The sequence below is a fragment of the Triticum dicoccoides genome, chromosome 1A (assembly GCF_002162155.2).
Source record: "Triticum dicoccoides isolate Atlit2015 ecotype Zavitan chromosome 1A, WEW_v2.0, whole genome shotgun sequence".
NCBI classification, from domain to species: Eukaryota; Viridiplantae; Streptophyta; class Magnoliopsida; order Poales; family Poaceae; genus Triticum; species Triticum dicoccoides.
The window spans coordinates 559,597,975-559,620,370 of NC_041380.1; the positions used below are offsets into that span (position 1 = coordinate 559,597,975).

The 22,396-nt window shown below is 48.7% G+C and overlaps 2 protein-coding genes across 3 annotated transcripts; both read right to left on the minus strand.

Annotated features, from left to right (window-relative positions):
- Positions 1-1,025: 1,025 nt before the first annotated feature.
- LOC119289765 (phosphomethylethanolamine N-methyltransferase-like) lies at positions 1,026-6,468 on the minus strand. Of its 2 annotated transcripts, XM_037568998.1 has the most exons (11): positions 6,044-6,468; positions 5,807-5,931; positions 3,685-3,822; positions 3,446-3,586; positions 3,154-3,297; positions 2,736-2,846; positions 2,505-2,646; positions 2,096-2,376; positions 1,815-1,976; positions 1,638-1,691; positions 1,026-1,492 (listed from the first exon to the last, which is right to left on the minus strand). In XM_037568998.1, the coding sequence occupies exons 1-11, from the start codon at positions 6,069-6,071 to the stop codon at positions 1,322-1,324; spliced, it is 1,497 nt and encodes a 498-aa protein (XP_037424895.1). In that variant the 5' UTR covers positions 6,072-6,468; the 3' UTR covers positions 1,026-1,321. The 2 variants fall into 2 exon arrangements, with proteins under 2 accessions (XP_037424895.1, XP_037424890.1); XM_037568993.1 differs by lacking the exons at positions 5,807-5,931; positions 6,044-6,468 and adding an exon at positions 3,944-4,281.
- Positions 6,469-14,031: 7,563 nt separating this feature from the next.
- Positions 14,032-21,051, minus strand: LOC119289784 (putative clathrin assembly protein At2g01600). Its single transcript, XM_037569006.1, has 15 exons — positions 20,875-21,051; positions 20,627-20,696; positions 20,341-20,438; positions 19,656-19,794; positions 19,440-19,567; positions 19,223-19,315; positions 19,062-19,112; positions 18,312-18,377; positions 18,157-18,222; positions 17,971-18,051; positions 17,811-17,888; positions 16,805-16,981; positions 16,659-16,734; positions 16,446-16,570; positions 14,032-14,657 (listed from the first exon to the last, which is right to left on the minus strand). Exons 1-15 carry the CDS (start codon positions 20,962-20,964, stop codon positions 14,298-14,300), a joined length of 1,698 nt encoding a protein of 565 aa, XP_037424903.1. The 5' UTR covers positions 20,965-21,051; the 3' UTR covers positions 14,032-14,297.
- Positions 21,052-22,396: the final 1,345 nt, after the last annotated feature.

The following is a 22,396-nucleotide window of genomic DNA, read 5'->3' on the forward strand; positions in this document are numbered from 1 at the left end:
TCGGGCCGGGCCGGCCCGGAGCCCGACGGGCTTTTATGTGTTCGGGCCGGGCTCGGGCCCAGAAAACAGGCCCGATGGCGGGGCCGGGCCTGGGCCTGGGTTTTTTGCGCCGGGCTTGGCCCGGCCCGGCCCGAGGTAGGGCCAGGTATATTCCCGGGATAGGATTTCCGGTGCATAGCTTCTATACACGGATTACGTACTTCACGGCAGACCAAACATACCATGAAGGTTTTTTTGACTTCGCTTCCGAATGAGCAGAAAATTGTTCTTGCGTGTAGTGACAGTCATGGAGAGGGCTAATGACAACATCAAGCCGAGGAAGGATTTTTGCGGACGACATTCTTCCGCTCCTCTGCAGAAATGCATGGCTGCTCTCAAGATGCTTGCTTATGGGAAGAACGCATATGCAAATTGTGTTGTCATCAACACCAAAACACTTAAGGTGGAAAATGCCCTTTCATCGAGGAAGGTGGAGGAAGTTTGGGGTGGTGCTTGATCCGACAGTAGATGTCACCGGCGAGGTCAGGCGTAGTCGTGGGATGGTGGGGCAGCTCCTCGCGGCAGCTCGAGCTCGACCTCGAATGGGGGGTGGTGGTGGTGAGGTAGGCTAGGGTTTGGGGGCGGGGTCGGCTTTGATAGCCCTAGGACGGCAAATTGGGCGGCACGACGATCGCCGCGCCATGAATGTGGGAGGAGAGGCTTCCCCCCATTTGTACTGAGAAGGGAATGTAGTGGATGCATTATTGAGCCTCGAGGGCAAGTATATAAGTATATATGGTTGGAGGACACGAAGCCTCTCCTAGAGATAAGATAGAAATCGTATAGAAAGAGTACATTCAATCTTAACAAATCCTAGCCTACCATAATCTATACTCCAACACTCTTCTCAAAGCAAATTTGGTCGTGTCGGTATGTTCTATTTGTTGGCACTAAAGGTTTGGAAGGAAGGCTAGGCAGGTGTTAATTCCTCAAAGATAATTTTTTTTAGGGATTAAAGCATCATGAAGGAAGGACAAAAGATGGTGTGAGGTCACACAACTCCACCACAGTGACGAAGGCCACGTAGCAACAGAATAGCACGTTACAAAGCGAGTCTCGCTCGTCACAGTACAAGTTCAGGAATACAGTACGTACGTACGTACACATTATCTTACAGATCCTGGTGCCCAGCCAGTGAATGCAGCCACTGCAACAAACAAACAATCACACCCAACACACGGCCACAACATTGTCGAGCACCGATCCTCTTTATTTATTTCTTAACAGAAGCTGCTCTGCTCCCGAATCATCGCGTCCATGGCGTCGCTGCTCAGCGGCCAGATCACTTGGTCGCGATGAACAGCCCCCACTTCTGCTCGCCGGCGGAGCTCCGCTTCAGCTTCGCGCTCCAGCCGTTGACGATGTCGTCGTAGTCCTCCTGGGTGAAGTCCGCCAGGAAGGCCTCCTTGTTCTTCTCTGTCTCGCCCAGCTCCCTCTCCAGGACCCTCAGGAACTGAAATGACCAAGCATACGACCGTGATGCTCATGTTAGTTGCTGAAGACATTCTTACATTTTTCAAATCAACGTGGAAGAAAGGAGTAGGATTCAGGAAGTGCATGAATGGCAGAGGAGTGGATTCAAAGGGGAAGATGATAACCTGGTCGGTGCGGTCTTCGGCGACAACATCGTGGAAACCGGCATCCTCAAGCATCTGGGGTTCATGTGCAAAACAGAGGTTAGGAGCTTAGGATAGTTTGCTTCTCTGAAACAAATCTGCCAAAATGACTAGATTGATCTGGTTGATATGATTTTCTTTTCTTGAGAAGAAGCTAACCTTCCCATAGGTCTTCACATCATGGAGGTCATAGCCTCTCTGCTTGATGTACGCAGCGAATTCCTCTGATGGTGTGCCAGGGCTCCTGCAGTAGTCACTGATCAGCACTTTGCCCCCAGGCTTGAGCCACTTGAAGAAGTTTCTGAACAGAGCAGGTTTGTCCTGTACAACCAAGTGCACCACTTGTCAGAACCATTTATATGCAATGATTTCCAATCATCTGCAGCACATACACTAAAATGAGTTTACAAATGAGTTACAATCTTTGCAGTAAAACATACTTGGATGTGGAGGATGGTGTCACGGCTGTAGATGACATCAAACGTGTTCTCTGCATATTCCTTGGTGGTGCAGTCAGCAACCTCAAACTCAACCGAGCACGAGCGCCCGATGGCACGCTCGATCGCGAACGAAACCATGTTGATGGAAAGATCGATGCCGAGGACATGGACATCATAGGTTTCAGCCATGTAGAAGTCGCCTCCTCCGATGCCACACCCAACATCGAGCACCTTCTGGCCAGCTTTCAGATCCAGCTTGTCCACAAATTCCTTTGTGGTCTCTGTTGTTTTATGACAGAAACATGATTATTGACAGTGTATGGTGTAGAAAACCACTGAATTTTTAGTGTTTTCTCCAAGAAATAATGAGTGAAATTTAGTCATTTGCCAACGAAGTTATGCAACTCACCGAATCCACCGGTGCTAACATAACCTTCCCCAAACACACGCTCATAACGCAAGATTCCAGTGGATTTGTACTGCACATTGTCCAGGAATCTCTGAAAGCCTTTGTCTTCTGTGCACTTGACCTTCTCCCATAGCCAGCATATCTTAGAAGCGCAAGGTTAAATCAGTAATTTGGCTTAAACAACACCGATATGAACAAATGATTTTGGTACATAAAAGGAAAGGAAAGTACCTGGTTCTGGTTCTTCTTGCTTTTCACATAAGCTCCAATGCACTTGGAAGTTACCAGAGAAAGCTCAAAGGAATTCCCCTCTTGGTCATAGGAGTGGCATTCCTTAAACACCTATTTACAATAAAAAATAATTAGATACCATGTCCATAACGAAAGAGCATTATTGCTTTTCAGTATCCCTGGATATGAAAATATTAACATGATGCTGCCTGCCATAAGGAACAATTCAGTAATTTAATTTATTTGTTATCTTCCAAAATGATTAAGGTGATTTTTCCTATCAAGCTAGAGATGCAATGCCCCAGCCATTAAATCAGGTTTGAATTAAGGAAATATGCCTAAAAGATGACAGAAAATTGTAGCAAATGGAAGCAGATTACAGGGAAAAAAAACAGTTAAGAATTACTAGAGTGCTAACCTTGGTGTAAAACCTCGGCTCCCGGTAATGCGTCGGGTTCACTTTCCTCTTGGAATCCCCCGACTGGTGGAAGCAGGATTCCCTGATGAAAATATGGCCACCAGGCTTCAGCCACTTCACGATCCTGCCAATCAGCTTCTCAACCTACAGCACAAGGCAGTGACAGTCATAATTTGCAACCGTTGTACCAAAAAGTAACAAAAAAGTTGCATCTGTTCACTGTCACAGAAAAGGTTCCGTCTGTTTCTGTAATCATGAGTGCCATTCACAAGTTGGGTCTGATCTTAATTACCTCCTCGTCGTTGAGGTACATGAGGAGCCAGTTGGAGAAGACGATGTCGATGGAGTTGTCCTCGATCTTGAGCTCCGGCGAGGTCACGTCGGCGCACATGAAGGTGATGTTCTTGTAGATGTCCCCATTGATCTCCTCGTTCTGCAACAACACCGAGCGGCAGCAGATCAGATCAGATCATCAGAGGGGAGTGCCAAGGCAAGCATATGGACTCTGTTTGTTGAGGCAAGAAAGCTCACCTTCTTGATGACGCTGTCGATGAAGTCGAGCGCGATGACGTGGCCGGCCTCCTTGGCCAGCTCGCCGGTGAAGCGGCCGATGCCGGCGCCGAGCTCCAGCACCGTCTTGCCCGCGTACGACGGCAGGATGGCCAGCACCTGCAGCAGAGCAGAGCAGATCCACAGCATAAGCAAGCTACAATGGAAACAAGAACCAGTGTGCGTGCCAAAAGTTTAGACAAATCATGGTGGATGGAGCTGTGTCCATCCAGCGACCCACCCCTTGGTGGTCCGTTTGGAGCTCGAGCTCCTCCAGCTCTGCCAGTCTCTCCTCCTTGCTACCCTGCCCTGCCCCCTGCCCGCTCAAGCTCATCTCTCTCGACCCTACGGCGGCCGGCACTGACTGCTCCTTGGTACCCTGCCCAGCCCCCTGCTCGCTCATGGTTCCCTCTCTCTCTCTCTCGATCCCACGGTGGCCGGCGCGAGTGGTGCGGCGAGTGAGAGTGGCAGCGGGAGCAGGGCGATGATGGGATGGGCTAGCTAGCGATATGGCCGTGATTCACGATGGTGACGACGATATATATGGTACCACCATGCGGTCCTCCGCTCGGGGCAGTGGCCACTGGGGAGCTGAAAGAGCAAGGGAATCATCGTCGCGGGCGGAAAAGGACACGCCGGAGTTGGTGGAGGCGGGTCCAGCGGTGATAGTTTATATGAGGAATCGGTTTGCGCTGCGTGCTTTTCAGTTTTAAAATAACTGAATTTGTTACATGCCACGCACGCTATGGGTATGCAGCTACTATGAGCCACTTATATATATACATATACATAGAAAATATCCTTCGTTCCCGATCCCGATGCATGCCACGCCATACTTTTGGCCTTGAACTGACCATGGTGCCCCTCTACGACTGCTTTGTGATAATTATTGGCTGCATATTTCTGGAGTGATGATCATTGTATATGACGTTCTCGTGCTCTGTTCTTGTTAATGGAAAGTGGGGTGGATGCCATTTTGGAAGAAGAAGAAGAAGAAGAAGAAGAAGATGGTAAGGTGCCAATTCCGTTTGTGGCCATGAATCTCTTCTGTTGATCCAACATTTTCACCACTCACTTTCACTTAGTTCCCCACATACACATCCACTAAACCAGAGCAAATAAGTGAGAGTGGCAAGATTTTCAGTTCAGTTCAGGCTCAGTAGTGAGTGGCGCATTCAGATATTCTCTGCAAGTGGATGGTGCTGAGGGCGTGTGATCATTTATTTACATCAAAATATTAGTAGGTTATAGAGTGTCATTTTATAGTAGTAGCACCCATAGCTCCACGTGTCCACTAGCAGTCACAAAATACAAAATCAGATCACCGTCCGAATTCGACTACTTGACTAGCCATGTTTATTTATGAACTAGATCTTCACATTAACAAGATGAGTTGGATTTTTGTAATCATGGTGGAAATGGGCACGGGCGATTCCCCACATAGCAGCCCAGTGCTCCACTGCCATTGGTTTACCTGTCAACCTTTTTTCAGAGGAAAAAGGTGATTTAGCCCTGCTGCTTTCAGAGACCCGACAGATAACTACCTATCATAAGCCTTGTATAATCAAATCAAACTACCTATCAGCCTTTTTAGGGAGCTCCTGGCTCTTATATGGAAAGTCGAGATTCGAAGCTGACTGCTTCCGCAAAAAAAGAAAAAGAAATCCAACTGACACGCCAAAAAGAAAAGAAAAGAAAAAATAATAATTTTCAGCATGTGGGCCTCTGGTCCAGCACTTGGATGTTAGTAACGTTCTCGGCCACCCGTCGTTTGGGCCGAAACGAATGGCCGTCGCCGTCAGGCGGTCGCCATCTGGGCTCCTTTTTTCTCGGTGGCAGAACGCCACGCCACAACACAACAGTACTGGTGTCTAAAAAAACAGTACTACGATCGTACGAAAATGACCACCCAAAAAAAAGGAACAAACATATATCATCATTTATTATGAATTTCTTGTGTCCGTGCCACGCGTACGTATCATCACAAGAATGGATGTACGGCGAGGATCCTCAAAAAAAGAGGATGTAGGGCGAGATTAATCTGGCAGCACCGGAATGGATGCGATGCGACAAGAAGAAGGATGATTGGTGGTATATACAGTACCTCGGGCCTCTCCTCCTTGTCGAGGTCCTTGGCGCGGGAGTCGAGCATCATGGACTCCACGGTGAGGTCCTTGGAGTGCTCCTCCCAGTAGCTCTTCTGCACCTTGCGCTCCACCTCCCCGAACACTGCACGCACGCACATAATCAGTCAACCCATCGGCCACACCATCGAGGTTCGTCAACGCCGGCATCACCGTCCGACGACGAACAACAAAGACGAGATCCGGCATGGGCTTACCATTCTCCACGACGGTGATGGTGTCCATCTTCTTCTCTCGTTTCGAAGTTTTTTCAGAGGCGGAAGGAAGGGAGCAGGGCAGGCAGGGGGAGCGTCGTCGTTTCAAAGGTGTGAGCGTGAGCTGTGGTGTGTGTTTGTTGTTAAGAAGGTGTGAGGCCGGGGGTGGCGGTGGGGTTCAGTTTAGGCGCCCTCGACGGCGAGGCGGGATCGGGAGAAGCCGCGGGAGCGGCGGTTGTTGGAGAGGCCCCTCTGTTGCATGCACCAACGCGCAGCCCTCGAGAGCCGGAAACCTCCTGCCCGACGCCGCCTGCTGCTGCGGAGGAGGAGGAGGTTCCAACTTCCAACTCTGAACGAGCGACCGAACGACCAGGGAGTGGGGCGACAAGAGAGAGTGTGTGTGTGTGTGTGTGTGTGTGTGTGTGTGTGTGCGCCTGTGCTGTGCGGTTGCTGATCTGCGGCGAACGGGTCGCGGGTTTTATAGCCGCGCCGGGCGTCGCGGCGGGGGGTGCGCCGCGCCTCTTGCGGTGGCGAGTGGCGACTGGCGAGGACGAAGCGAAACGAATCCCCCGCTGGATCTGGGTGGGCTCCGGCCCGGGCCCGCTTCTCTTGGATCGGGTGTTGTCTGCTGTCGCGGGGCCGGGATGAAATAGGCCGGGTGGCGCCGTGCGGGTGCGCGACTTGTCGCTCCGCCTTTGTTTCTCTCTCTCTCTCTCTGGTTGGTGGTGCCCGTCGCTCTCGCTCTATCGACCACGGCCGCGGCGAGCAGGGGAGGGGAGGGGATGAGAGGTGGCGAGGCGAGTGAAGGGACGAGCGGGGGAATCTCTTGGGCTCGCCAATGGGCAATGGCCGGGCCGACGGAGCAGTGTGGTGGGTGGCGCCGTGACAGTGAGCGCGGCTATGGCGATAGTGCTATGCCGGGCCAAGACGAGCGACGGAGGGAGGCCACACCACATGCATTGCTATCGCCCGCACTGGCGCTTACGACGGAAGTTTTACCTAGCCTAGCAGTGCCGTGTGTCACGTTGCTTCGTTTCCTCTGCTGGGTGAAACTGGCTGCCGACCAAATTCCGTGCCAAATTAGGAGCATCTACGGTCGGGCGCCCCGAACCGATCTCAAACGTCCGGACGGTTCATCTGGTCACTGATCGGCCACAAAAACATCATCCAGTCGGGCGCCTCAAACGGGTCTCAAACGTCCGGACTGGTCGGCACCCCTCATATCCAACCTAAATATGAGGTGGGTATGGGGCCTCCGGACGCGTCCGCTATGGTCGACGTCGAACTGACGATGGAAAACCCGGCAGTCCGACGGACACCTCTTCCGTTGCCGCGGTGTGAACGCCGCGTGGCGCCGTTCCGGCTTGCCGCTCAAGGCCAAATCCGGTTGTTTAAGCCGGCCGGCGTCCCCCAACCCTAACCAACCCACCTCCTTCCTCTCTGCACAGCCACCCAAGCCCGTCCGCCTCCTCTCCCCCGCTCTCCCACGCTCTCCAGCATTGCCATGGTCCGGCACAAGATCACGACGTATGCTATGCTAATGCCGGAGCGCCAGAGGCAGATCACGGAGGAGATTCAGGCGAGGCGCGCCGCCCGCATCGCTACCGGGCTACCTCCGGACTCGCCGGAGCCGGAGGAGGAGGAGGAGGAGAGAGAAGCTACCGGAGCCAATGAAGGTGGCGGATCCGGAGGAGGAGGAGGCGGAGCAGCCTGCTCCGGGGTTCACCATGGTGGAGGCAGAGGTCGAGTTCGTCGTTGCCCAAGACGCTGAGATGGCTGAGCAGCAGGCCGTCCTGGAGTCCATCCAGGATGAAGCCTATGTGGAGGCCAATTGGCGGTTCCTTCGACAAGGGCAGGCGGCGTTTGACACGCTCTTCGCCGAACTCGACGCGGAGATAGAGGAGGTGGAGCCCGGACCGGAGCAGCCGGAGGCATCAGAGGAGCCAGACCTGCAGCTGCCGCCCATGCTGCCGGAGCAGGGCATGAAGATTGTTGACATATCTGACGAGGAGTAGCTAGATCATCTACGTGGGACGTAGGTTTTTTAGTTTGCATGATTTCATATGGATTTAAGAATCTAGTATGTGATGTCCGGATGCAGTTATGTTGATTTCAGGAGTGCTCCGTCACTGCTTGTGGACGCCAATGAAGGTGGCGGATCCGGAGGAGGAGGAGGCAGAGCAGCCTGCTCCGGGGTTCACCATGGTGGAGGCGGAGGTCGAGTTCGTCGTTGCCCAAGACGCTGAGATGGCTGAGCAGCAGGCCGTCCTGGAGTCCATCCAGTATGAAGCCTATGTGGAGGCCAATTGGCGGTTCCTTCGACAAGGGCAGGCGGCGTCTGACACGCTCTTCGCCGAACTCGACGCGGAGATAGAGGAGGTGGAGCCCTGACCGGAGCAGCCGGAGGCGTCAGAGGAGCCAGACCTGCAGCTGCCGCCCATGCTACCCGAGCAGGGCATGGAGATTGTTGACATATCTGACGAGGAGTAGCTAGATCATCTACATGGGACGTAGGTTTTTTAGTTTGCATGATTTCATATGGATTTAAGAATCTAGTATGTGATGTCCGGATGCAGTTATGTTGATTTCAGGAGTGCTCCGTCACTGCTTGTGGACGCCAATGAAGGTGGCGGATCCGGAGGAGGAGGAGGCGGAGCAGCCTGCTCCGGGGTTCACCATGGTGGAGGCGGAGGTCGAGTTCGCCGTTGCCCAAGACGCTGAGATGGCTGAGCAGCAGGCCGTCCTGGAGTCCATCCAGTATGAAGCCTATGTGGAGGCCAATTGGCGGTTCCTTCGACAAGGGCAGGCGGCGTCTGACACGCTCTTCGCCGAACTTGACGCGGAGATAGAGGAGGTGGAGCCCTGACCGGAGCAGCCGGAGGAGCCAGACCTGCAGCTGCCGCCCATGCTGCCGGAGCAGGGCATGGAGATTGTTGACATATCTGACGAGGAGTAGCTAGATCATCTACGTGGGACGTAGGTTTTTTAGTTTGCATGATTTCATATGGATTTAAGAATCTAGTATGTGATGTCCGGATGCAGTTATGTTGATTTCAGGAGTGCTGCGTCACTGCTTGTGGACGCCAATGAAGGTGGCGGATCCGGAGGAGGAGGAGGCGGAGCAGCCTGCTCCGGGGTTCACCATGGTGGAGGCGGAGGTCGAGTTCGCCGTTGCCCAAGACGCTGAGATGGCTGAGCAGCAGGCCGTCCTGGAGTCCATCCAGTATGAAGCCTATGTGGAGGCCAATTGGCGGTTCCTTCGACAAGGGCAGGCGGCGTCTGACACGCTCTTCGCCGAACTCGACGCGGAGATAGAGAAGGTGGAGCCCTGACCGGAGCAGCCGGAGGCGTCAGAGGAGCCAGACCTGCAGCTGCCGCCCATGCTGCCGGAGCAGGGCATGGAGATTGTTGACATATCTGACGAGGAGTAGCTAGATCATCTACGTGGGACGTAGGTTTTTAGTTTGCATGATTTCATATGGATTTAAGAATCTAGTATGTGATGTCCGGATGCAGTTATGTTGATTTCAGGAGTGCTCCGTCGCTGCTCGTGGACGCGTCCGTAAGTGTTTGAGGGGTCATATTTATCATATACGGCTGTAGATGCTCTAACGGGACGCAAACATAAAAAGTGTGGGTTTTTCCAGGACAATGCGGAAAGAGCGTGATCCTTCTTGGTCAGTCATCCACGAGAGATGATACTTCCTCCATCCCAAAATACTTGTCGGAAGAGAAATAATCGCCTCGCCCTAGCCATCGGCGACCCATACCGTCTATGCAGTTGGCAAGCCCGGCTGCTGCGTCCGTAAGTTCCCAGGGCTCACCCGGTGAAGGTCGCTTCGCTTGGAGCGAGCGATGAGATCATGAGATTCCATCATGGCCATGGGGCCGCCATTGATGGCATTGTTTGCTGCATCCGCAAGGCTCGCCAGGGCACGTGGCGTCGACCTTGTGGTGTCGTCGACGACGGGTTTTGGTGACTAGCACAGCACGGGCCAGGGGGGAGGAGATATTGTTGTGTCCGGGTGGTGCGTCCCTGACGTACGTGGAGCTAAATTATTGGCGTGGTGGATACCTGGGCCCAGCCCGATTGATACCCGGGCCCCGCGTGATTGATACCATCGCTGCTTGGTTAACATGATTGCAGTACTAGATTAGCTTAGCTTTTAGCCTCAAAAAAAAAAGATTAGCTTAGCTTTGGATTAGTAGAATATTGCAAAGATTATTGGGTGCTTCTTTCATCAAAGTAGTAGATCAATCCTTTGCACCATGCAACTGGAAGTAGTATATCGTAGCATTGCTTTCGGTGAGATCGGTACCACTGGCTGCTGATTCATTGCATGATTGTAGTGTACTATAGTACCATAGCTTGGGAGCAGCCAAGCAGGCAAAGTCTATTGATTGTTCGGAGCGGATCAAGCCTCGGCAGAAATCGCTGTTTTGACCAAAGGACGAAATCAATTCACAAACTGAACTGTCCTGGAAAAAAATTCACCCAACTGACCTTTTTGTATGACGCCCGACAGTTAGGCGTCACACTATACTGTGCAGCGCCTAACGCACAGGCGCTATACATCTGAACAGCGTGGCACCCTGGAGCCAGGCCTGGCTCCACCCCTGATTGTGCAGCGCCTAGGCGAAAGACGCTACACTATCATGTGCAGCGCCTAGAGGAAAGGCGCTACACATGCATTTACTAACCGCCTCGGGGCAACAGAGAGCAAAGCTGAAAATTGCTAAGTCAGTATGCAGCGCCTGAGAGCTAGGCGTTACACGATACAGTGTAGCGCCTAACGTCTAGGCGCTGCAAGATTGATCCACCGCGTGTGGCCTGACCGACTGAGCTGTAAACGCATAGGGCGTGGCGTGACATGACATGCACGGTCAAAATTTGAGTTACTACCTGCACTTGCCCTGCCTTGCTCGCTGTAGGTAGATATGCCATGCGATGAATCTATCCCTACTGCTGGTAAGTTCTGTTGCGCATTTACTGTTTACGTACGTACTGCCCTGCAGTGGCTAGTAGCGACAGCTCTGTGCTTCCGTTTTACTGTTACCACCACGGGCCGGCCAACACTGTTCTTGATTAACTACACTGGCTAGATGCTAGTTGCAGGGGCGGAGCCAGGATTCAGACATGAGGGGGGCGAGGAAGATAATAATTGTTTGAGAGACACAACACAATAATATAGTCTCAAAAATGTAACTTCATTGTATTGCAACATACGTCCAGTACTCTCTTTGTCCCAGTAAAGTTGAGATATTTATTTTGGGGCGGAGGGAGAAATATTTAAAAGAAAACTACATATCCGTGAGTTGCACATCAACTGGACTTGGGTTCGAATTATTATGTAGAAAGATTTGCATTTGCCATGACAGTCTGAGCTAGAAGCAACGGGCTTGAAAACCAAATATGTTTAGTTGTATTCTCTCTTCATCATTCAGTGATTGAAATAAACGAGCAGTAAAATTAGATTCTTAAATTATAATTTTATTGTATCTAATTAGTAAATTATAAACCACTGCCTTCAATGGAATTGTATTAATTCAAAAAGATTATTATTTGCCAGTGATGTACCTTTGGTTCATTGAAACAGATCTTGTGGTGCGTGATGCCGGTGCAGCAGACAAACCGGCATGGTCCCCATCGTGGACTCAGTCACCGGAGTGGACAGTGGAGTGCCCTCTACCCTGTGACGCAGCGGCGGAAGCAGCGAGAGCCGAGAGACGGCGGTGGAAGCAGCGAGAGTCGAGAGACGGCGGCATAGGGCCTTGCGGTGCCGGCAGACCTAGAAGCCACGATGCCCACGAACGAAATTACAGGGTAGATAGGAAACTGACTGCCTGATATTACGGATGCACGTAATTTTTTTCTTTCTGATGTGTACAACTAGTGATGCTTTCTCACGTTGGGCTTTGGGCTGGAAAGGTGTCCTGCTAGGCCATTAGCTTTCAACATAGGTCTACAAGTGGTCTGCACTTTACGTATTCGTACTGATGTGTACTAGTACTCCCTATTAACGAAAACTCACAGGGGGGGCGAAGCCATGGGGGTGTCTGACCCCTGCTCACACCCCCCTGCCTCCGCCTCTGGCTAGTTGTACTTCACTGCTCAATGCCTGGTCATTACTGAAGGAGAGACAAAATCTGACGAAACTAAACGGAAATATACTACTCTCTCCCGCGCGCACTCACTCTTGTTGATGTTTGGCTACATATTCCGTTTATTTAATCGATCCATGCACATATGCTCGTTCTGATCATACCCCCGGCTCTTTTTTTTTCTTTTTACGAAGATCATTTGATCTAATTGCATAGTGGCCGACACACAACAGGGATGGAGAAGATCCGCGGTGACCGTCCAAGGGTCCGTGCTTGCTTGCTTTAAACCGCAGGAGCATGGGTTACAAATACGTGACCAGCAGCCAGCCCCTGCCCGTAAGCCAGCCAACCTGCAGATCGACCACAGCAGGTAGTAACTCAAATTCTGACTGTGCATGTCATGGCATGTCAGGTCACGCCGCGCCCTATGCGTTTAAGCTCGCCGGTCAGGCCACGCGTGGTGGATCAATCGTGCAGCGCCCAGAAGTCAGGCGCTACACTATGCAGTGTAGCGCCTAGCTCTTAGGCGCTGCACATTGACTTAGTAATTTTTAGTCTTGCTCTCTGTTGCCTCCGAGGCGGTTAGTAAGTGCATGTGTAGCGCCTTTCGTCTAGGCGCTGCACATGATAGTGTAGCGCCTTTCGCCTAGGCGCTGCACCATCAAGGGTGGGGCCAGGCCTGGCTCCGGGGTGCCATGCTGTCCAGATGTGTAGGTCTATGTGTTAGGCGCTGCACAGTGTAGTGTGGCGCCTAACTGTCGGGCGCCACATAAAAAGATTAGTTGGGTGATTTTTTTTCAGAACAGTTTAGTTTGTGAATTGATTTCGTCCTTAGGGCAAAACAGTGATTTCTGCCTCAAGCCTCTGCTTGGTTCAAGTTGGGATGTATTTTACTGTATTTTGGAAAGAAGATGTGATTCCTTCCTCCATCGGTTGAGCCATCAGCTGGCAGGAGAAGTAGTAGTATACCGTAGTGGTGCTTTCACGGGGAGAGGGCGTCGACGTTGAGGGTGCTGCCAATTTTAGCCGAGGCAGCGATCTTATCGGCGGGATCGCACTGTCGAGCGCCCGGGAAGAATCAAGCCGAGGCGACGACGGCACAGCTTCTTGAATCTGGATGCCTGCTGGAGAATCACGATCTGGGCAAGCTCAAGCGATGCCTGACTGGAGCCAAGGAGATTCACCTGCTCACCTGTGCCAGAGATCCACCCTCCCACCACCACCTACAGGGCTACACAAACTAGGAGGACAATTCGTACGTGTAGCCATGTTATGTAGGTAGGCTGGGGACTTCTCACGAGGCCAAGCGCCGGATCGACCGCTAGTGTTGAAGATTCTTCTGTCTGTCAGTTGCTTTTCTCTTCTTTAACCCATGAGATGAGATGAGACGACAAGCACGTTGAGCAGAGTAGATCGATAGCTAGGGTGGTGAGTGGTGAGATATTGTAATTTGAGACCCGGCGTCACTGTCAGCAGTCACCCTGCTTTAATTATCTGCCGAAAGAAGGCGATCAGCTCCGGTCGATCCATGCGGAAACGGGGAGGACAATGATATGATGGGGAACGGTACAGTCACTGGTCCTTGCAACATGATCGGCACCACTCCCTTGTGAGTCTCGCCTACTTTCTTTTTTGGAAGGGGAGACATCTTACCTACCGATACTTCAACAGCACACTTTAGCCGCCGGCCTGCGTTTCCGGGTTTATTTTGGACAGCCGGAGAAAGTTTACATAACTCAGCCAGGATAGTTCAGCCATCACAGTCACGGCAAAGGAAACACTCCATGATATCATAGCTAAGGAAACACTATCTCCATACTCCACACTCCACACTGAGGCCAGGAGGATGGCATAGCCAAAGAATGGAGGAGATGGCAATTAAACAGCCATGGCAAGAACGAGCGAAATACTCGCCTTTTGTTATATATATAGCCAACGTCCTACTATTTATTGACATATATCTGATGTTACACAGGCCGCTACGTTTTCTTTACAAGCAAGGGTCACTTGGCAGAGTCCCGTGTGCCAAAGCGAATACACATATCGTTACACAGATTTTGACATACATGAATAGAGCCAGGCGCAATGCATATTACAGTCACACGAAAATCGCATTTGCTCGGGGTATACTATTAGCTCCTCGCCTATTGCAAGCCTATAGAAGGCTTCCACCAAATGGGTTGGCTTGCTGTTGCGAGTTATTTGCTGCCGGGAACGCGCCGAAGCCACTATCCAGGAATGGGTTTACTGCTGCAGCGCCAGCGCCCGGATGCTGCGGCTGAACTGGTGGTCCGAAGGGATTCTGATGTATCATCGTTGGTATCTGCTGCTGCTGCTGAGACATGGCAGCCATTTGAACTGACGACGGGGCGGCGACGTGATTCGACATCGCGAAAGGATCGCTTGTCATGAATGGGTTGGGAGCTGATGAACCGTATAACTGCTGTTGTTGTGACTGCCTGTAGGCCCCCTCATCATAAAGGCTGTCCAGGATGAGCTTGTCAAGTCCACCACCCTGCAGATAGTGGCGAAATTTAAGTTTTTTTGCAGGTGAAGGAGCTTCACCAAATAAACTAGAAATTCAGTTTACTATTATAGGTCCACAGAAACTGATAACGCCTCACTGTCACCTAAAAAGAAGGGCTCACCAGAAAAACTACAATCCCATAAAACTAATATAATCAACAGTGTACTCTTAGATTTTTTACACAATAGATACAAAAAGTGCATGTTATAACATCCGGTTTAGATGATATTATGTGGAGGACTATCAAGACAGATTAAAGTGAATAGGTACCAACATAAAAGCAAACACTTTCAACTGCATGGAACAGTAAAAACTGGATCTCCTCTTTTCTGTACCTCAACCCTGAATCTACTTTAGACCCCCTATTGAGAGTACAAGGTGTAAAACTGTAACACAGTGCAAATGACTATATATGATGGTAAATGAGACATACGCCAGAAGAATTATACACGAGCCAAAGATAAATGGGAAGGCGCACGTATCATAGTATCATGCTTATGCTCCTTATTTTCTCGCACAAGGTCCGTACTGTTGGCAGGGTATAGTAGTTTACACATAGAAGTTGTGCTTTTAATATCACTCAGGGGCCATGTGCCATAGCCAGGTGGATATGCAATCTGAATCTATTGGAGCTCTGACACCTGGATGGGGGGCGAGAACAAGATCACGTGGCTTAGATACTTACACTTACAATCGGTGACTAGAGTTTAATTCAATCGCCCAATATCTTCTACTGTTGCATTTTACCTTCCTGCTGTTTACTGTTACCTACCCCACTGGCTAGAGGAAGTTTGTAACGGGATATAAATAGACATGTGCAGTTGCTAAGATTATTGCAGAGATATAGTAGAAACTCCCCATAGCCTTGCATTCTTAGCATTCCTAGCGATCCCTAGTTCAGCTACTATTTCTGAATCTCTGTCAGATCTATCAGGGGTCTGACAACGCGCACTTTAAGATCAGAGGAAGTGCACAGGAACAAACTTCACATTTTGACTGAGAACCACACTAGCCTATGTCATTGGTATAATGCAGGCACTGTCTAATTCAGTCCAAATAGCTGTAATTTGTATGGTGACTCAAGATGGAACGGCAACAATTACAGGCATCAACGAAAATAGCTGGTCCAAAAGCAATTATCATGAGCTATCTTTGGCCATGTGTGAATATTTAGACATGACCTAGCTCGTGTCTTCTGCATGGTAAATGTAGTGCGTTTATTGGCCCACTGCACAACCTAACATGCCTACTGCATAAGAAGATCAAGCAGAACATAACTCACCGTCCTTACAAATATAAGCCTACTGCCCGGTTGCAACAGTTTTCTAACTTGTTATACACTACTTTCAGAGGGGTTGTGTGTCAAACTAACAGAATAATATGGTGCCATATCCGAATATCAGTACATGAGGTACATTTCTTCTGCCACAAGCATGGTTGAACAATCATGATGGTTCTCTACAACAACAAAGCCTTTCGTCCCAATCAAGTTGGATAGGCCGCGATGGTTCTCTACATGTGATTCAATTTCTAGGTAACTTGAAACTACAAACAGATGACGACTAATACTACCCCAATCAATACAAAAACGCCCCAAAACAACATATGGAATTATGGATACCCCCCAGGAAAACCTAAAAACAGACATAACTGGCTGCTGGCAACCAACAGGGTTTTTAACCCTTGTAACGAGCAACGATGACCAATAGCCCAAAACTATCAACAGGATAAATATCCTCAGAGAAGAAAAAGAATGGCAAAGGTGGAGAAACCAACCAATTGACTATCTGTAGCAGATGAATTTGTGTTACTTGGAGCAGTAACAAGGGCGAGTTCCCATCCTGTTGGATCAAATCCTTTATCTTGCCAAGCAGTGCTGCCAGTTGTTGAAGTGCTTGCATCTAATACACACAGATGCAAGAAAAAAAATCGGTTAATTAATTAAGCAACATCATTGGAAGTCACTAAGAATCAATCCTGAGTTCTTACCTGATGTAACTATGGCCAAGGCAAGAGCATTGCTCTCCTCTATTGCTGATACACCAGGGCTCGGGTCATTTAAGCCCTACCGAACAAAGGATATTTAGATTGCCAAAATCATAGCATTCAATATTAATTATGTGTTCTTTACTTACCAAGAGATCACCAGTATCAGCCACAACAGCCTTGGTAGGAGGTGAAACAACTTCAGGGATGGGCTGTACTGGAACAGGTTCTTCAACTGGTGGCCTTTCCTCTTCGACAGGATCAGGTTCAGGAACTTCCTCTGATTCTTCAGGTTTATATGTAAGGAGAAGCCTCTCAGGAAATTCCTGATAAAGGACAGCGCAAAAAATTATGAATTGACTTCCTGCCAGTAACAACTAAACAGCAAAAGCTAACAGAGTCGTACTCCAGGCGTAGCATACAAGGATAAGTCAAATTTATGTATGTTGATGTGCATGTTCTTATAATGTTGTTCAAAATAGCAAGACATGGTATTTTTACCACATAAAAGGTATGACTGAAGGATGCAAACCACTATAAACTATAAAGAAATAATGAGGCTCATGCTAAGGCTCTGTTTAGCAGTGTAGTGGGTTATATAGTCTCGTTTGATTGAGCCGATTTTAGATACTATGGTGGTTGGTTTAACCAAGTTGCTAATGGTTATTAGGGTTGTTCAAAAACGGCTTACTCAAACCATGCAAACCTGCCACTATTCTGTATTCATTTTTCTGAACTAGCTACACAGGTTAAGACATTATACATATTGTTCATGGCAATTATAACAATAATCACAGCAATCGCGAACAGAATCTAAGGGAATTTGCATGCTGAAATTACAGTAGCCATTTCCTGCACATCCACTAAAATTATAATAAAACTAAGGACCAGTAGTGCATTTTAGTATTGACTTTTCCCCGCATGCATTTGTATCACACCTATGATATGATATCAACTGCAGATTCTATCATGCTGTATGCATTGAACATCAATGAAACAGGCTCATCACCAAAAAAATGAAACAATTAACAAATGCACAATACACAATAGGTCCCTAAACTACGAGATGCAAATAACACGATTGGTAGGAAAAAAACATGCAAATATACAAAAAAGCAGAAACAATAAGTTTAATAGTACCACCAAAGCACTCACCAGTGGCTCTCGAACCGGAACCATACGCGGAGCGTCCCTCACGTACTCCTCCATGGTCACAAGAAATGTTTGTGGTGGCTGAGGGAAATTTCTTATATGAGGCATGCCCAAAAAAATTGCTACCAATAGTGAAAGATTAACAACCAGCACAAACGCTCACCTCCCGCAGAGTGGGAAACTGAAAATTCCTTGCAAGTTCTAGACCCCTACAATTTTCATAGAAGTCTGATAGATTCCCTGCCTGCATCAACGAACCAGACTGGGTAAGAATCGGAAGATGCACAGTAATTTTGATCTTCTCAGAATCCAGATACACTCCATATCATCTCCTGGGCACGGGAGCTACCTGTTGGCCAGCCCTCCTGTAAATTTCAAGGGCCTTAAGTGCTTCATGTCTTGCCATCTCAAAAAACTACACACATACACAAAAAATTAATATATCTTGTGTGAAAATTGATGATCACACAAAGTAATAAATTTTCACTAGAAGAGATATTTTACCTTATCGACAAGGTTAATAATTCCATCGTTTATCGCACAATAAATTTTGAAACTCTCTTTTAGCACCTGTATAAAACAGAGTCAGTCATCAGTCATTCACTCCATCAGTCAAATCAACATATAATACTGTATTTTTATTTGATAACATGGCTACACAAAACAGGAATACTAAAGCAAAGATAAATAATTTCTAAATTAGAATATAATCTAAAAAACAGGTGTATAACTAAATAATTCTACAAGATGTCTTACGGTCAACACACCTATGAATAGTACAGATACTTAAGAATATGCTTGAGCATTAACCAATATGGAGCATTGGAAGAAATGTTTGTCATTGGACAGGATATGAATCACATACACAGAAGGAAGGATCAACATCACGCGATAGGCGATAGTGTCTAAGAAACAATTAGAAAGGCAAGGCGCAGATGACTCTCCTACAGTTTTCTTAAAACAAAGAGGACAAGGTGCAAACTGAAGAGTTAAAACAAAGGAGTTCCCTAGACAGTTCCGTTGGTTGCAGCTCCAAGGTCCAGCTAATTTTATACACAAATAACAGAAAAGTGGTTTTCCCCACTTTCACCAATATCAGTAAGACAGGTTGAAGAGCAGGAATTGGCAAATGAGTTTATGAAGGATATCCTCATGTGAAATCAAATAATGCCTCTCAAGTAGTAAGCCTAGAAGAAAAAATACAGTCGACACTAGGGCACAAACAAATCTACGATAAAAACAATTATAGCTTACCAAAGCTAGAGCATATTGCACCAAGTAGTTGTTATTTGCAGCTCCTTCTGGCTGCAATACCAAGAGTAAACTGGCGTCATGTTACATACAGAGGTGAAAATGGCAGAAACTGAGAGATTCTTGCATCTACAGCTTGTTAGCTAGAGTGAAGAGATACTCACCCGACATCCAACAAGCCGATACAGTAACTGCTGCAAAGCTGGCAACTGCTCTAACAGATCCTGGGAATCTAGGTCTCTGGTTCTACTGTGTCCCTGATGGAAAAATAGCATTAGTTGAAGCAGAGATTAGCGAGCGAGAATTTGTACTCAGATTTAATATGTTTGATACTCAAAACTACTGATCTGTAGTGCCAAAAAGAGATATGATGCTTCAGACCTTTTCAGGACCTTGGCCTTGTTTGGATAAACGCTCAGCCTCAACATCATATTTCAGGATCCTGAAGCATTCCAATCTTTCCTCCAAAAACTGACCATATGTGCGAACCCACGCAGAACAGTCCCAGGCTGGACAACACTCAATATTAGTACATAAGGAAATCAAAGGAGAATAAGCAGGCCAGCAGTATTTCCTACCAAATGAAGAGATACTAACCAATTGGACTGGAGTCATCCTTGAAGTTCGAGAGCTGCAGAATCCTCCCCCTTTGTGTAAAATTAAGAAGCTCTTCCCGAAATGTAGGATCGCCCTCCCGTAGAAGCCTATGAACCACTACAAGTGTCTTCAGTGCTACCTGTACGTCACAAAAAAAGGGCATGGCATAAATATTTCTGGATTTTATCATTTTTAAAGTGTACACTTCACTTGATCGTTGATATTACTAACCTAACTATGCAGGACTACACTCACAATCATCACATATGGCTTTATGAGAATACAGCACTATGATGTAGTTGAATACAACCAGCAAAAATGGACCGATAATATGCATAATCAACAGCTCTGGCATTCTAACACCACACATTTGGCTCCAGCATTCAATATGATTTTTCATCTGTTTTGAATAATAAACAGTACTAACATTTTCAGTCCATACACTCTGAAAATATCTCCAACGGAAACTCCATCAACATAACACATAACACGATCTAACGTCCAGTGAGGAACTACAACAACCAATCCGGGTCACCATCTTGCAAGGGAACTTATACATTGGCAACATAGTACAGCAACTGCAACTTGGTACTAAACACCTCCTAAGAGGCCACTAGAGCCAGTAATGAAGCTATCATCCAAGGCAACATCATGAAAACCGTAAATGGACAGGAATGAGGCTTACAATCCAATTGCGGGTCTTGGAGAGGCGGCGAGAGAGCGCGTGGATGCAGTAGGCGATGTCTGCCCGCGGCCTCGCAATGGACGTCGCCGCAGCAATCTCTGCACCACCACCACACAGAGACACACACGATCAATCAAACACCAGCCGAAGCCAACAGAAAGAAAAGCAGGCCTTATCCCCTCCCCTACGAGCCTCCCACCCGTGGGCACGATCTAATTATGAGCCCCAGATTACTCTAAATTAGGCCAAGCAAAATATAGGGGCGTGGGGAGGAGATCGAACGCACTGCGCAGGTGGCGCTCCTTGGGCGGGCACTCCACGTGGTTAGTCGCCTTCACGATCGCCACATCCAGATCCTACAAAAACAAAAATTCCCCGGTCAGAACCGCGCAGATCCGGGCCTCCCGCCGCGCCGCCATCCCGCACGCCCGAAGGGAGAGCCATGGCTCCGGCGGATTCGTGCGCAGACTTAGGTCAAAAAATTCGGCGCAGAAAAGGGGCGCGGGGACAGGGGGGGTTCCGGATCCGGCGGACCTTGAAGTCGGAGTTGATGTTGGCGAGGCTGACGGTGGTGGTGTCCTTGATGGCGCCGTACGCCTTGCGCCAGCTCTGCATCGACGCCATTTTCGTGCCCCTTCCCCGGCTCCGGCTCCGGCCGCCGCTCGCTCGCTGTGTCGTCTTTGGGGTGGGGTGGGGTGGGGGGGTTGGGTTGGGTGTTTGTTCGCGACGGTTTCGCGAAGACGGGGGCGGCGGGTGTGACAGTGCGTGTGGCCTGGGGGAGAGGGGAGGGCGGGGGTGTGATTATGGGTGAGTCCGGGGTGCTTTTTGGGAAGCTGGCGTGGGTGGCGTGCTGGCTGGCGTGCCAGCTTCGGGTGATTGACGGCGTCTCGTCGCCTCGTGCTCTACGCGTGGGCGCGGAAGGTTCGAGAAATTCCGCGGGTTCGAGCGAATGTTGCCCCCGTTTTTACCGTGGAACCCCCCTGCAACTCGTAAATTTGTGTTAGGAGCTAAAATTGCAATTACACTTTACTAGTACACCCTCCGTTGCTAAATATAAGGAGTTTTAGCAGTTTATAAAATATTCAGAAACGGGGGTAGTACATATTTTACTGATGCACATCAATAGTGTCCGAAATGTACCTTACACTCATCATATTCAAACGTACTCCCTCTATTCTAAATTACTCGTCGCTGAAATGGATGTATTTATAACTAAAATGCATCTAGATACATCCATACATGCGAAAGTAATTTGGAACGGAGGAAGTAAGAAGTGATTTGATTTTGATGAAAAAAGTGACACCAACAATGTTTTCAGGATTTATATGGCCTCTTTATTTACTGACACACAAAATGTTCTAACTTACAATCTAGTAAGATATAGATCCTTTTTTTGTTTCTTTTTACTTATAGGCCGTGCTTGACGAGCTTGAGTAACGCGACCGAATCTCTGTGACGCACTCATACTAACCCAAAGTTGTGGAATGCAAGGGGACATATGAAATGGTTTCATTATGACACTGACATACTGAATGAAGGCATTGCAAACGATCACCTCGGATGATGTCGATTGGACCACAATGGTAGTCGGAACCTATGAAGAGATGTGCGGTGGGGAAGAAACGAGCCCACTATAAAATGCTTATGTTTGACACATCATATTAACTCATTAAAATATGCATGCCCTTATTGCAACGCACGGACAATTACCTACTCCATGAGAAATATTGCAAGGATAAACTCCTCCTAAACCTAAACTCCCGACAAATTTTCTGGCCTTTCTAATCTCCGCCACTGGTAGCACGACAAAGAGTACTGAATTATCATAGAAAACAATCTACCGGCCAGGTAAGAGCATCTACAACCGAGCACCGCAAACCCCCCTATACGCCCGGGTGGACGGCCCGGTCACTGACCGTTCAAAGAAAATCTACCCACCCGGGCTCCTCAAACCGACCCCACACACCAGGGGTAACCGACACCCCTCATATCGAAGCCAAAACTGGGACGGATATGGAGAGCACCGGGTGCGCACGCCACGCGAACTGACTGTTGG